The 15,682-nt window shown below is 47.4% G+C and overlaps 1 protein-coding gene across 1 annotated transcript in view; it reads right to left on the reverse strand.

Moving 5' to 3' along the window:
- HEG1 (heart development protein with EGF-like domains 1) overlaps positions 1–15,682 on the reverse strand; it is an 83,916-nt gene that overhangs the window by 14,981 nt on the left and 53,253 nt on the right. The window contains exons 13-15 of the mRNA XM_010834412.1: positions 14,244–14,378; positions 8,245–8,287; positions 8,073–8,110 (exon numbers count right to left, since the gene is read on the reverse strand). Coding sequence (XP_010832714.1) covers positions 8,073–8,110; positions 8,245–8,287; positions 14,244–14,378 — 216 coding nt within the window. The remainder of the gene's footprint in view (positions 1–8,072; positions 8,111–8,244; positions 8,288–14,243; positions 14,379–15,682) is intronic.

A 15,682-nucleotide genomic window follows, 5' to 3' on the forward strand; every position in this document is an offset into this window, starting at 1 on the left:
AGAACACTGGGGTGGGTTGCCATTTCCTCCTCCAACGCATGAAAGTGAAAAGTGAAAGTGAAGTCGCTCAGTCGTGTCTGACTCTTGGCGACCCCATGGACTGCAGCCTACCAGGCTCCTCCATCCATGGGATTTTCCAGGCAAGAGTACTGGAGTGGGGTGCCATTGCCTTCTCCTGCAGACCAACGCTAAAACACAACGAGGCTCTTCACTTTACAAAGGATCCCATGCTTGGGTGTCACAGCCGCGCTCATGTAAAGGATTCTAAGTGCTTACTTTCTGTTTCTGTACCGTCTTGTTACCGTTCACAGCCCCCCACACTTTGAGGGGCGCTGTGTTATGAGGTGGTTTTATATAAAACCACCTTCAGGTCCCCTTGATTGTGACAAAAATGAAGTTGCTTTTAAGAACGAAGCTATTGGGGAGCTCCCTGGAGGTCCAGTGGTTAGCACTCCGTGCTCTGACTGCCAGGGCCCAAGTTCAATCTCTGGTTGGGGAACTAAGACCCTGCAAGGCATGCGGCATGCCAAAACAAAACAACAAAAGAATGAAGTTACTGTTTTGCTATGAAAGTGAAAACATGCTTCAGGATGTCATCACCCACATCTATGGCTGCCCACAGCACTTAATGGCACAGCTGGGAGCTTATCAATAGGAACCTATGAAGGAGCACCATGAGTGGGGGAACATAGATTCTACACACTCAAGAGTTTGTGAGGACTCTCTAAGAGCATCCAGTCTGGAGGAGGCTATCCTTTGCTGATCTAAACAGCTTTCTGAAGACCCTGGGACACCAGTTCCTCCCACCTCCCAAGGTAAAGGAGACTCTTCTACCAGCAATGCTGGAAGCCGTGCAGCAGTTTAGTCCCGTGAAGATCATCTTGCTTGTCAACACAAGTGTCTTGGTTCCCTAGAAATCTGCTCTGGAAACAAAAACTCTGGCTTTTGTGCTGATAACTGGAGATAGCTGAACCGTCTCTCCTGAGAACCAACTTGTTGAAAGGAAACCGCAGTTAAGTTTAGACTTTATTCCTTTCATCTCCCCTTTCCTGGAACAACAGTGTAATTAATAAATATGTCATTAGTTTGGACTGTTATTTCCTTATTGACTAAGAAACATTATCCTGTATGCTATAGGCCAGTGCGTCTCAAACTCTTCCTGTCCATCTGAATCACCCAGAGGATATGTTAAATCTCAGATGCCTGGTCCCCACCCCAAGAGATTGGATTCAGCAGGTCTGGGCAAGGTCTAAGAAGTTGTATCTCTGGTAAGCTTCTTGGGGTTGGAGATGCCATCAACCTGCAGGCCAGACCTTGGGTGGCACTGGCTTAAATTATGCAGGAGAGGAAAGAACACAGGACTGAAAGCCAGAAGACCTCTGTGCGTGTGAGCTCAGGGAAAGCATCTGGGAGGGAACTCACAAAAATGTTCAGACATCAGTGCCACCTCGAGTACTGATGGACTGGTACTTTCTTCACGTTTTTCTGCTTCCCAAACTTTCTTCATGTCTTTATATATACATATAGACACACACAACCTTCTCTAAATCTAGAAATTATATGTGTACATATATAATATACTTTATACACATACATTTTTTAAAAAGTCATTTGATGTTCTCTGGCAGCTATTTCACTGGAAGCTTGTAACAAGCTTGTAGACAATGTAGTCACAGATCTTTTTTCTCACGTTGCTGTTGTTCGGTCACTAAGTGATGTCCAATTCTTTGTGACCCCATGGACTGCAGCACGCCAGGCTTCCCTGTCCTCCACCCACTATCTCCCGGAGCTTACTCAAACTCATGTCTATTGAGTTGGTGATGCTATCTAGCCATCTCATCCTTTGCTGCCCTCTTCTCTTTTTGCCTTCAATTCTTCCCAGCATCAGGGTCTTTTCTAATGAGTCGGCTCTTCACATCAGGTGGCCAAAGTATTGGAGCTTCAGCATCAATCCTTCCAATTAATATTTAGGGTTGGTTTCCTTTAGGGTTGACTAGTTTGATCTCCTTGCTGTCCAAGGAACTCTCAAGAATCTTCTCTAGTACTTTTTTCTCATACCTGCAGTCAAGTCAGCTCATGAACTACAACTGATCTTTCACATTTAAGGACTGATTTAGATTTACGATGAGGTCACACAACGATTACAGTGCCTGGGATTTATACCAACGCCTACTATAATGTTCACTAGTCCTGTAGGTTCCCTGAATGTTCAGGTGAGAGTGAAGGTCATGGGTATTGTCTTAGGGTGGTCTGTTCTATCCTTCCTCCTTTGAAGAGATCCTGCAGAATGATGATCCTGGAATTCTTTGTTTTCCTTTGTCTTCCACATTTCTTGACATTTCTTTATTCTTCTTATGGTTTGATCATAGGTTGCTGTTTTTGTCATTGCTGTTGCCATTTTTCATTAAACCAACTCACTCTGGGCCTTAGTCTTTCCTATAAGCCATATTTGTCCTTGCTTATGTGGTTATTTGGAATCTATAGGACTGCCTGCTTAGCCACCCCCTACTGGGAACTATCTACTCCCTTCCACATGCAGGGCTCAGTGGGGCGGTCATGCTTGTACTTTAACACCATCCCAAGCCACAAGAGTTTCGTCTGGGAGTAAACACAAGATCCCAACTGGATCAATTAGCTCCTCCCAGGAATCTCATTTTGGAAGACAGAACCTTTTATTTAAAAATGACCAAGGTACTGACACACACTTGAAGCTGTCTGCTGAGCCTGTTTTCCATTGTGAGGCAGCAAGTTTGTGCACAGACCCACAGTAAGAGCCAAGACAGAGATGAAGATGGCTCCATGTTAGCATGTGCTCTGAAAAGAAGGTGCCAACCTCCTCTGCTGAGACTCCCCACAACTCCCTGATTCTTGCCACTCTTGAAGTTGGAATTTCATGATTTCCAATAATCCGTCTTCATTGTTCAAGCTAGCTACATTTATTTACCCCAGAAGAATCTTAGTCAATTATGATACTGATTTATAAGAAATATTTTTTATCTGTTCCCCGTCCTTGTCCCAGGCATAGCTCCTAAAACTCTAGGAATTTCCTAAGCTTGCAGAGCAATGGTGTCTTTTCTTACATTAGTGACATCTGGATAGCCCTTAGGTAACTCTTGGATGGATGTTTGCTGCCAGGGAAACCAATTTGTGATTAGCCCATTAGAACTTTCGATCCTACCCCCAACCTCCTGGGAAGGAAGAGGGGCTAGAGACTGAATTCAGTCACTAATGGCCAGTGATTTAATCAACTGTGCCTGTGTAATGAAGCCTCCCATAAAACCCCAAAAGGACAGGATTCAGAGAACTCCAGGTTGGTGAAGGTTGGGAAATGAGGGGAGGATGGGAGGGCCAGGAGACGGCATGACATTCCCGGCCCTTCCCCTAACTTGGCCCTGTGCATCTCTTCCATCCAGCTATTCTCTTTTATAATAAGCTGAAAAGAAAAGTGAAAGTCGCTCAGTCACGTCTGACTCTTTGCGACCCCATGGACTGTCCATGGAATTCTCCACTATTTGCCAGAATACTGGAGTGGGTAGCCTTTCCTTTTTCCAGGGGAATCTTTCCAACCCAGGGATCGAACCCAGGTCTCCTACATTGCAGGCAGATTTTTTTTACCAGCTGAGCCACAAGGGAAGCCCAAGAATACTCGAGTGGGGAGCCTATCGCTTCTCCAGCAGATCTTCCCAACCCAGGAATCGAACCGGGGTCTCCTGCATTGCAGGTGGCTTCTGTACCAACTGAGCTGTCAGGGAAGCCAACAGCTCAGAACTCAAACCAGTGGAAATGCTACGTGTGGCAGGAGTCACTCGTAACACACTGCTCAGGAGGAGGAAGAGATCATTAGTTATCCAGCAGTAAGCTTGAAGTCTCGTGCGTCTCTTCATAAGCTGGCATCTAGTAAAATGTTTCCTGAGTTCTGTGAGCCAGTACAGCAAATCAACGGGCCCTAGGGAGGAGGTCACTGGGACCTCTGATCTACAGTCAGTTAGTCAGAAGCACAGGTGATAACCTGGATGAGGGACTGGGGTCTGCTGGGGAGGGGCGTGGAGTGGGAAAGTCGGCAGGCCCAGCCCTTAAGCTGCGGGATGTACCTGGAGACAGCGTCAGAACTGAGATAACTGGCTTAGTGACGTGGAAAAAAATACATCTGAATTGAGGTCAGAACCGTACCAACCTATATGCCTTCCTTTAAAATTAGGCTTCATTACAGACCTTTCTAGGCGGCCACATTCGTTTCACCTTAAAATTCATTTAGGTCTCCCACTTGCCCTCCCACTGTGTTCATTAGTGAAGTGTGATTAGAGTTCTGCCATTTAAATCTTTCCACTCCTCTTACACCATCTCTCCTTTAGAACTCTGTTCACAACGTTCTTTTTTTTTCCTTTTGAAATTTCCCTTTCTCGCATCTGCAGACTGTAAGTGTGGCCGTAGCACACAAGAGTCGGGAGAGTTGCAATCCCCTCTTCCAGGGCTGCTTCCTTTCAGTTCTGACACCAAGTGAGAGGTTTGCTGTTAACTGCATGAGACTTCCAGCTGCCTGCTGGATAACTAATGAGCTCTTCCTCCTTCTGAGCAGTGTGTTACAAGTGACTCCTGCTGACACGTAGTGTTTCCACTGGTTTGAGTTCTGAGCCCAATGTAACTACAAGGTGAAGACTTCATACACCTGCTGCCAGACTGTAGGTTGAGAAGACAAGGCAGAAAGATCTTTAAGCTGAAAGTTTGGTTTCAGTGGAAGAGGAAGAAGATGCCAAGACATGTGGGAGACAGACTCCACATCCTCCTGGCTGCTCAGGGAGCCTGGCAGGGAAGGAGTCTCCACTGGAGAGACGCGGGGCATTGGAACGGAAAGGGTGCCTTATGAAAGGATGTGTCGCAGATAAGGAGGAGGGATGGATTAAAATGTCTGCAGCCAGAAAAAGGTAATCTAGGAAAATTATCTGATGATGTTCTATCCTCACCAAGTGACAGTGACCACAAACAGAAGAATGGCAATACAGAGAAAAAAAAAAGATTTTAAATTGATAATAAGAGGGGATGGTTAAGTAAATTATGATATATACAGAGTAGAATTTAACAGAACTATCTAAAGTCACCTTATAATTTATGCCAATGAAAACACTGCACAGTTTACTAAGTTCAAAGGCAGGTTACAAAACAGTATCTTCTGTGAGATCCAATTGCTGTTAAAAAGACACACATACAAACTTCTGGTATACTGCTTCTTAAACTGTGAGATGTATGCAAATCTGCCTATTCACTGAATCCAGGAGTCTGGTTAAAATTCTAATTCAGTAGGTCCATAGTGAAGAGGTTTGAAATCCTGCATTTCTGACAAGGTCCTGGTTGCTGTTGGTGGTCCTATCCACCACATGTCATACCAGGGATATACAGCAGGGTATTAGCAGTGAGGTTTAATGGGGATGAGACTTTAGTTTTCTTCTTCCCTTGTATCTGTCTGCTAATTAATTTGGATTACAGAAGGAAAATTAATGTACAAGTATTTTTTTTTATGTTATGAAAAGAAAAAATTCACCTACTTTAAAAAGAGAAAAACAGGTGAAGCAAACTATGTGGTCATGAGAGATATAATAAAATTGCGAGAAGGAGCCTCTATAAAATTCATGCAAAGAAGGAAATGTGCGTGCCTCAGAAAGGCTGGGATGGGGACAAGGGGAAGTGAGGACACTCTGACAACAGCTCTGTAAGAATTCTAGAGCCACAGGACAGCGGTACGAGAAAACAGAGTTGCTGGGATCTGTGGTAGAAACACATACTTTACACAGAAAGGAAACTAAAAGGGGAGGCCTTGCCGCGCCGGGTAGGTGCTCACGGACTAAGGGATGTGACAGCAGAGCTTGTTCTGCCCTCTCCAGTCTGAAGGACATTCTCTATGAAGAGCGACAAGTGAAATCTGGGCGCAACTAGAAAGCTAATAGGCTGCAGAAAGGCAGGTCAGAGGCTATGCCTAAAGCCAGAATACAGTAGAGCTGGCTGATTTCCAGAAACGCCACACGCGTGGTTGGACAGAGCAGGGTGCCCTAACTCACAGGGCTTGGGTACCAGAGCACGTGTCCCCAGAAGGCTGCAGAGAGCAGCGTTTCTTTTCTACAAAAGGTCCAGCCTGAGTCAGACCCCCAAGAAGGCATTTAAACTGTCTTTCGTGGTGACAGCAGAAGTGACAGGGGTGGGTGGTTATCTCTGTTATTTGGCACAAAACACCAGGTGACAAGTCACAGACCTCACAAGGCATATCCTCACCTAGCTATCAGCATAGGTGGGGAGGAAATTCAGGTGCTCCGACTCCTTAACCCACACCAGGGCTGATCGGAGATGGCATGTGCCATTTATTATCAGTGACTATTAATTGCTTTGTGACACTGACATGCAAATAGATGTCAAAGTCATAAAGTGGTATTCACGCCATCAGAGTTAACCAGAGTCCCCAACAAAACGTGGCCCAACAAAACGTGGCAGAGAGCTAGCCATCCAGGCCAGAGTCTGCCCTCTGCTGGAAATGACTGTGACGACTCGGATAAAAGGGAGGAAAAGGAAATCTCAGGAACAGAGAGAGATCCTGCTACTCCCAAGACCCCACCCACATCATGCGGAGACATAGGAACTCACAGAACGGTCAGTGGATGTAGCGTACATCATCTCTACATACGTGGTGTTTAATGATCTCTGAAAAGCAAATCACTAACTGCCACCAAGAGCAACGCGCTACTCCCTTCTTTCAACCCTTTTGAGGGTTTTTCACTGATCCATTTTTGCTCTTCCATTCACAGAGAAATAGGAAGCATTTTCTAGTGAAACCTAGTCAGGGAGCTGTTTGACCACAAGCAAGTGAGAAGTACTGGCTCATCCTACGAGGGGCCGAGGAGCCCCAGGAGGACAGGCAGGGGGGTCCTGCTCCCGGCTCAGCCCCAGCCGGCTACATCTCTCCACACATTGTCGTGTTTCACTCACACTCTTATTAAACCAAGTACACCTGTGATATTGTGCTATAAGAAAGAGCTGCCTAGTCTTCACCCTCCTCCCGTTTCTTGCATGAGAGCTTTAAAAACATTTGGAATTTATGACTGATGGGGTAAAGGTAGCATCTCTTATTAAATAAAGTCATGTCCACTTGTGGGAGAGTAAACTTAAGACTATGGACTGCTGGAAGATTCTACAGAATGAGCGACAAAGCTATTCTAAAGTGCTGACTGTTACCATTCCTTTTTCATCCTATATCCTAGAATTTCTTTCAATAGTTTTGAGGGTCACTTTAACTTCTTAGGTCTCAGGATAAGAAAATGTCAGTGAAAGTGATCTGAAATGAATCCCAACTGCTCTTCTCAGAGAAGTAAACTGAGTGTGAAACATGCCACATGCATGGTCAGTGCCCCTCGACCATTGTACTCCAGGGGCACAGACGTCAGCTAAGATCAGGGGCCTCCCTAGTCTGCATCCAGCCATGACCCCCGCCCTGACGACACTGGTCTAAATGGCCCCACGCTCTCTGTCCTTCTCACTGCCTCCTGACTTGATTTTCTTGATCAAAAATGCCTTCCTGCTCTAAGACTTGCTAGTTCTACAGAGGCTACTGACTAGAGTCTAAATTCTCAGGCTCTATCAAAAACCCCAAGAATCTGATCCTCACATACTCTGCCAACCTAATCCTTCACTCTCTACCTTCCTCTGTCCCAGCCACACCTACTTACACACTGCCCTCCAGAATCACAGGCCCAGACTGGCCCGAGACCTTTGTTCAGGTTGTCCCCTCTGCCTGGATTCCTTCTCCCTCCATACCAGTCACTGCCGATCTTCTTCCAGTTCCAGCCCCTCTAAGAAGTACCCAGGAGGTTCTTCTATTCTCCTGGGGGTGGTCCCTCCCTCCCAGCCACATTTATTGACTGATACTCCTCTGTCCGGCTATCTAGGAAATTTATCTAGGTAAATAAATAAATGTTGACCTCCCCTACAAACCTCCAGCCCTGGTGAGCACTCTGCTCTCCAGGGTGAGGGCAGGGAATAGACATATGTCACCAGCCCTGCCCACGTGGAGCTCGGGACGCCCGCATACTTACGGTTTCCACAGTTGAGACCACCAAGGCCGAATGGGCAACTGCGAGTTGACAGGAAAAAAAAGAACAAGAATTAGTTTCAAATATCAGAAGAAATTACTGAGGCAACTTACCTACATAACTTCTAAATAAGGTTTGGAACAAATTCGTCAGAATAAATGAACATGCTGCCTACCTCATACAGGTTTCATTTTCAAGCCTATATCCATCTTCACAGGCTGAAAGAGAAAATGAAAATCCATGATCGTGTCTATTAACTTATCTTGGCCCAACTGATGGTTAATAAAACTGGCCACCCTAAAGTTCACAAGAATGTTCTAGAACCAAAAGGCTACAAAATAGCTTTGTTGTAGGTTATTTAGTTGCTGAGTCATGTCTGACCCCAACCCTATAGACTGTATGCCAGGCTCCTCTGTCCATGAGATTTTCCAGGCAATAATACTGGAGTGGGTTGCCATTTCTTTATCCAGAGGATCTTCCTGACCCAGGGATTGAACCTGTGTCTCTTGCATTGGCAGGTGGATTCTTCACCACACAGCCACCCGGGAAGCCCACAAATAACTTTAGAATTATCTAAAACCTGGCCTAAATACTGCTGCCAGCTCAATCTTTAATTTTATCAAAAAGACCCCAAAACTTAACCTCTTAGTGATTCTAGCTTCTCAGCTATAAAAAAAAGGATAATAATAATTTTTTTTTATAGTTTCTTGGAGGGGATTAAGGAAAATAAGGCATGCAAATGACTTACCACAGGACCTAGCATGCAGTAACCACTAACTGTAATTGTAACTATTATCTAACATTTGCAATTATTTTTGGAAGTTCTCTGTGGTCCCTGAGTAACTTCCTTCCATAAACAAAAGATAAATGCCTCACCGTCTTTAAGTCAAACCTTCTTTAACCTGCCGTTGGCTCTGTTAGCGCCCTTCCATCAGGAAGTGAGAAAGCCATGGTCCATGGTCAGTTTCCATAAGAGAATGCTCACCCTGTGGTCTGTGTAGTGGATTCTGGACATACCTAGCTGAGCCCTAATCAGCACATCACACAAGACTATAGCTTTGAACCCTCTGGCACTGCGGTTTATAGACCACTGCTTCACTGAAGGCTGTGGGCCGGTCATTCCCCTGCATCAGCAGTTCCTGCACTGATCTGATTACAGAACATTTTCAGCACTACAATAAGCTGATAGAACATCACGAGCCCTAACATGTGCTTGGATGAAAGTAGATAATAAAAAATAGCCTCTCAGATAAATTCACTGCTGCAAGGAATGACAGAAATTTGACTCATCGTTCATGTATGATATACGCTGCACACAAGAATCACAGTTAAGTAAAGGAACATAGCACAGAGCAGTAATCTCTAGACAGACAGCGCACACACTGATGGCAACGTTTGAGTGCCAGCAGCACGTGGCTCAAAGGCTGCAGGCCCCACAGATTGAGAGATCGCTCACAGACTTCCCTTCAAGAATCTGTGCGTCCTAACATTTAACTACGTGGGCTTCCCAGGCAGTGATAGTGGTAAGGAACCTGCCTGCCAATGCAGGAGACATAAGAGACTAGGGTTCCACTCCTGGATCGGGAAGATCCCCTGGAGAAGCGCAAGGCAACCCACTCCAGTATTCTTGCCTGGAAAATCCCATGGAAAGAGGAGCCTAGTGGGGCTACAGTCTACAGGGTCCCAAAGAGTCGGACACGACTGAAGCGACTTGGCACGCACACATGTAGACGTGCTTGATGTTGTTCTATTTTTCACTGTTAGACACTAAATGATTCTAGCATCTATTTTATTGTCATAGACTATTGACATATCACTAGAGTCTTACAGAATGGTGTGGGAAATACTGTTCTAAATAACCTAAATTCTCTCACAGCAGATCATGAGAGCTGTGAGCCTGCACTGCACTGTTTCAGCTCCCCTGGATTCACTTCTCCTGAGCTACACTTGCTTTATTAAAGGCCATCTTTTAGTAGCAGCAGCCCCAGGCATAGCCTAGGGTATTTATCACAGGCTATCATGGATCACATTGTGGACTTTCCAGAGAAACTTCTCTTGGGTCCCAGGATCTAGAAAAATGGGGATGGTCCTAAAGAACTATTTATTTTATGGTTACTATTTTTTTCCCCCAAATCACGTTTCTCTCTTTGCCTTAGTGTCCCAGATGTTCAGAACTTGAGTGAGTGCCTATCTTTACCAAACAAGTGAGAACTTAGGGTATATCTTTTTGTATGTTCATGTTCCTTCTAGCCTCAACAAAGTAGTCATTGTATTTCTCCTTCAACCTTATTTACCTTTTAAATTAAATCTCATTTTGTTACAGTGAATTTTCATTAGGTGCTTCAAATCATTTTTGCAATAAGTTTGAGTATGATCATCGGAGAAGGCAATGGCACCCCACTCCAGTACTCCTGCCTGGAAAATCCCATGGATGGAGGAGCCTGGTGGGCTGCAGTCCATAGGGTCGCTGAGGGTCGGACACAACTGAATGACTTCACTTTCACACATTGGAGAAGGCAATGGCAACCCACTCCAGTGTTCTTGCCTGGAGGTCCCAGGGACGGGGGAGCCTGGTGGGCTGCCGTCTGTGGGGTCGCACAGAGTTAGACACGACTGAAGTGACTTAGCAGCAGCAGCAGCAGAGTATGATCATACCCATTTCAGGAAGGAGGAACCAGGCCCCGCGCCCAAATCTTTGATGACTTTGAGTAGGCCTCACGTAGGGGTGGGTGGGTGTGGGTGTGGGTGCCTTGCTGAGTTGTGTCTGACTCTTTGCAACCCCATAGACTACAGCCCACAGGCTCCTCAGTCCAAGGAATTCTTCAGGCAGGAATACTGGAGTGGGCAGCCATTCTCTTTTCTAGAGCATCTTCCCCACCCAGGGATCAAACCTGAGTCTCTTATGTCTTCTGCATTTCAGGCAGATTCTTTACCATCTGAGCCACCAGGGAAGCCCTTACTCAGGTGGACCTTCTCTAAGGAACAAGCAGAGCACTCCTGTCTCCCTGGAGTGGAAGTGCCATGCCTGGCAGTCCCCACACTACAGCTGGGTCATGGGAGCAGGGAAAGCTGCCCTTGGGTGACCCTTGGCTCTGACTGCAGGGCAGCCACACAGGGACTGGAGGTGCCCATGACTCATCCCCACCCATCTCAGCCCCAAGGCAGGTTGATGTCACACTAGTCTGTTCTGTTCTGAACATTTCTTCCTGGAAAAGTTTTTACATCAGCTCTACTGACCCAACCCTCATTTGCTGGGTAGGAGCTTTCCACACCATGGCTGTCATCCACCCAGATGTAAGGTCCTTGTCATGTCCTGTCTGTGAGCTGATGGGCTGGGCTGTTTTCACGTAGCTTCAGAAGTGGCCTGGCTTCCTGGTATAATGATATTTCCTTAGTTCAGATGGGCCCATTCAGTCATTCATCAAAGACCGACTGCTACCACGGGCCTGGTACCATGGGCTACCATGGGCTGCTCTCAGGCTCTGGGAGGGAAGCCTTGTCACAGGGCACTCCAATGGGCCTGACGACCCAGCTCCTCGTCTCCACACCCTAGAGTGACCCTGACCCACACAGCACTGAAGATGAAATCAATGTGGCAGTATTCATATATGCCCGAAGTGGGCTCCCCCTATTGATATGAACATAAGCACATTCAGGCCTTCTGGCCTTTTAACATAAAATCAGTACATGGTAGAGTCTTTAGGCTTTTTTGCTCCCTTGCAGGAAACCAAATCAAGACCTGCCAACCTTGTCCTATCGTATTTGCTGCCTATCGTCCATTTGTTTCTTCAACAGACGTTTGTGGAACCCCACAATGTACAAACATATTCTACAGACAGCCACCCACTTCCCTGGTGGCTCAGACAGGAATGAATCTGTCTGCAATGCAAGAGATCTGGGTTCGATCCCTGGGTTGGGAAGATCCCCTGGAGAAGGGAAAGGCTGCTCACTCCAGTATTTTTGCCTGGAGAATCCCATGGAGGCGTGCTGAGCAGCGCTGTGAACTTCACACATCAGCCTAGACCTCACTGCGAAGTATCAGTCACTTAGCAGTGTTCAACTTTTTGGGACCCCATGGACTGTAGCCTGCAAGGCTCCTCTGTCCAAGTATCTGCAGTCTAGTCAGAGGAAGAGACTTGCTAATGGGTGGTTGGGATCCATCAGGATGTCTGCATGATGGAAGGAAGCTACAAGACATCTATCGGAAGGACACCTACTTTAATTTTACATGAGGCTTTGAAAGTCTGGTAAAGACATTTTATGTGAGATAGTAGGAAGTATGTGTATGTGTGTACAACAAAAAACAATATGCAGTTGCTAATATGCAACTGTTAATTGTAGAGATTTAGAAAACACACACCCACATGCCTTTATCCTCAGTTTACACCAGGGATTTTACCCACATTTGAGGTGTCCTAAAGAGAACTCCTTTTAACCATCCCTGTGCTCCAGCACCAACGGCCAGAAGATGTCACTGTGACCCCTCAGAACCCAGCCACAGGTCTGTGGCCCAAGGAGCTCCAGGATCCATTCATGGAGCCCTGATTGTCACGGATGAAAATCTAACCAACAGGATGCCGCAGAAACCAGGCTAAGTAGGGCCTTGGCCGTAAGCCCAAAAGCTAACCACGGCTTCCTTATTCCGATTCTTGGGTCACTACTTAACACACATAATGTTGCTGGTGCCTGTGTCCCTGCGAATGGTAAATCTTCGGCAGCTCTGCTATTGCTAACGCTAGTCTGTAAGCGACACAATTAGGAAATTGTGGACTTGCCCAGAGAGGTAAATGACTTAGGCCAGTCAGAAGCAGAGGTGGCAGGGCTACTCTTGAGACCACCTGAAATTGCACAGGCCCTGTGCACAGAAGCCACCACTCCTTGGCCCCAGCACACGTGGATGTCAGCAGATGTCCCCTGCCCGCCCGAAGTGGGCTCAGTGCCCCAGTTAAGACAGGCCAGGAGCACTCTGCATGAAACCAGGTAAGAAGGAACTAGGAAGCAGCATCTCCACATCAGAGTGGTAGACTGGCGGGGTGCTGAGCAGTGCCCTGAGTGTCAGCATCAGGCCCGCTGCCCCAGCGTAGGCCCCCTCTCCAAACCCTGCTCAGGGCTGCATGCAGAGCCGAGAAGCTGCACTTTTAAAGTACCTAAGTCAGAGGGTCCGAAGCTCAGGATACAGCACTGCCCTGAGATGCATTTTTATCCTCTCCTCTAACAGGAGGTCCTGACGGAAATAAGTGGCATGTCACCTTCCCTAGGACACCGTTTTCACTCAGATTCCAGTACATCTGTCACTGGCAGGTGTTGACTGAGCAGGAAAACTGGGCCACACACGTTCTCATGTGATGCGAGGCCTAAGGCTACATGACACCTTTATGTTGCCAGTTTTCCTGTGACTGTGAATTGCAGCAGGCTTTCATAAGTCAGGGTATCCAGTGCTCTGGATTTTAATACATTTTATTTTAAAGCAGTATTCGTGCACTGTATTCACTGAACAGCCCATGTATGAAACTGGATGAATTTAATCCTCACCCAAAGGTTAGCAGAATCAGGTTTCTGACATAAAATCTTTTAAACCAGAACCCACTGGTTCAATAATAACCTGGGTAAAACACAAGAGCAAATGCTGATGGCTTACAAAGTACCTCCATAACCACTGCCTCTTTAATTCCTAGAATATCTGATGAAGCCTCACTGCACCCACTGCACAGAAGAGGGAACTTGGGCTCAGCGAAGCAAAGTGACTTGCCCGAGAGAGGACGGGCAGGCAGAAGAGGGTTCTGACTCAGGTCTCCCAAGCTGCCAGCTACTGCTAAAGGGTACACCCCTGCCTTCATGCTGGTATTTCCATTTTAAAAGATTAGCAGACAATAGAATAAAGCTTTAGGAATTAAAACAGTAATTTTTCTAACTTCCTTTAAGTAGGAAAAAAAAGAAAAGGCCTGGCCACCCCAGGCATTCCGTTCTTTTTTCTTTTCCTTTGAATCTGATTGGCCAGACTAGTGCGCACCAGTCAGAGATAATGCTATTATTCCAAGGAGATAACAAATTCAACCCTGCTGGGAGCCAAACAACCAGGACCAGTTACCCCCAGATTAGAACAGTCACCCCCAGAGCAGACAGAGGCCCCTCCCCACCATCCCTCGGGCCCCAGGGCCCCAGACCTGCTGCTACCTCGACAGGAGTGGTCCATCTTGTTGAACTGGAAGTAACCAGACTTGCACTGGCACAGCGCGACCCCGTCCAAATCGGTGCAGATGGAGGTCTCCTTGTCACATTCTGGAGTCTTCCGCTTGCACAAGCTGCCCGCTGAAATGGAAAAACAAGACACTGAAACAAAACAAAACCTCCTCCATGTCAAACACTTAGATGCATGAACTTTCTATTTCAAGAGGCTCAGAGAACAGTTTCCAAAAGAGCCTGCGTGAAGTGCACTCCTCTCAGGGGGCCCTTCTGCGCTGCCTTCTTCCACTCCTTCCCCGGGGCTGGCCCAGCCTGTTACTAAAAGTTTACACAGCGTGCCACAGGGAGAAAGCAAACCCAGAAGAAATGGGGTGGCATCCCCAACTCCAGCATCCCCTGCAAATACAGCCCCCAATAGGTGGGGTCCTCTGCACCTTCTCACTCAAGGGCTGCAGTGGAGAACCAGCCCAAACCCAGAAAGCATGCCCCTGCCCTCTCAGGGAAGAAGACCTGTCTCAGCCCACTGCTGCCGAGTAGAGTCGAGAAGAGGAGTGGAATGTAATCTGGGTATCTGTGCTCCGTCACTGTCCGCCTCCCCTGCGCCTGGGGCTGGCTCGGCTCTGGGTGGCCAGCACCTGGCGGGACTGGTCACACACTCAGGCTTGACACACACATGCTGAAGGTGGCACTCGACAACCGGTTACCGGGCCGAGAGGGCGCTCACCCTTCCCTGCTCTGCCTCCCTCACTTTAGCCTCAGTTCTTCTATGTGTGCATATCCACCTGGCTTTGTCCAGCCCTGGGCATGTGGGCCATGCTCATTTCAAGGACGACAAAGAACTCTTTCATGATCATCAAAGAGCATTCACTGAGGCGCGTGTGGCCCTCTGAGGTTGCACACAGTGAATCCTCGCTTGGGCTGTATATGGCAGGCCCTCTGTGAGGCTGTAAACAGCAAGCCCTCTGTGAGGCTGTAAACAGCAGGCCCTCTGTGAGGCTGTAAACAGCAGGCCCTCTCAGAGGTATAAACAGCAGGCCCTCTCAGAGGCTGTATACAGCAGGCCCTCTCAGAGGCTGTAAACAGCAGGCCCTCTGTGAGGCTGTAAACAGCAAGCCCTCTGTGAGGCTATAAACAGCAGGCCCTCTGTGAGGCTGTAAACAGCAGGCCCTCTCAGAGGCTGTATACAGCAGGCCCTCTGAGAGGCTGTAAACAGCAGGCCCTCTGTGAGGCTGTAAACAGCAGGCCCTCTGTGAGGCTGTATACAGCAGGCCCTCTCAGAGGTTGTAAACAACAGGCCCTCTCAGAGGCTGTAAACAGCAGGCCCTCTCAGAGGCTGTATACAGCAGGCCCTCTCAGAGGCTGTAAACAGCAGGCCCTCTGTGAGGCTGTAAACAGCAGGCCCTCTCAGAGGCTGTAAACAGCAGGCCCTC

Source organism: Bison bison, unplaced genomic scaffold (genome assembly GCF_000754665.1).
Source record: "Bison bison bison isolate TAMUID 2011002044 unplaced genomic scaffold, Bison_UMD1.0 scf7180017864032, whole genome shotgun sequence".
Classification (NCBI taxonomy): Eukaryota; Metazoa; Chordata; class Mammalia; order Artiodactyla; family Bovidae; genus Bison; species Bison bison.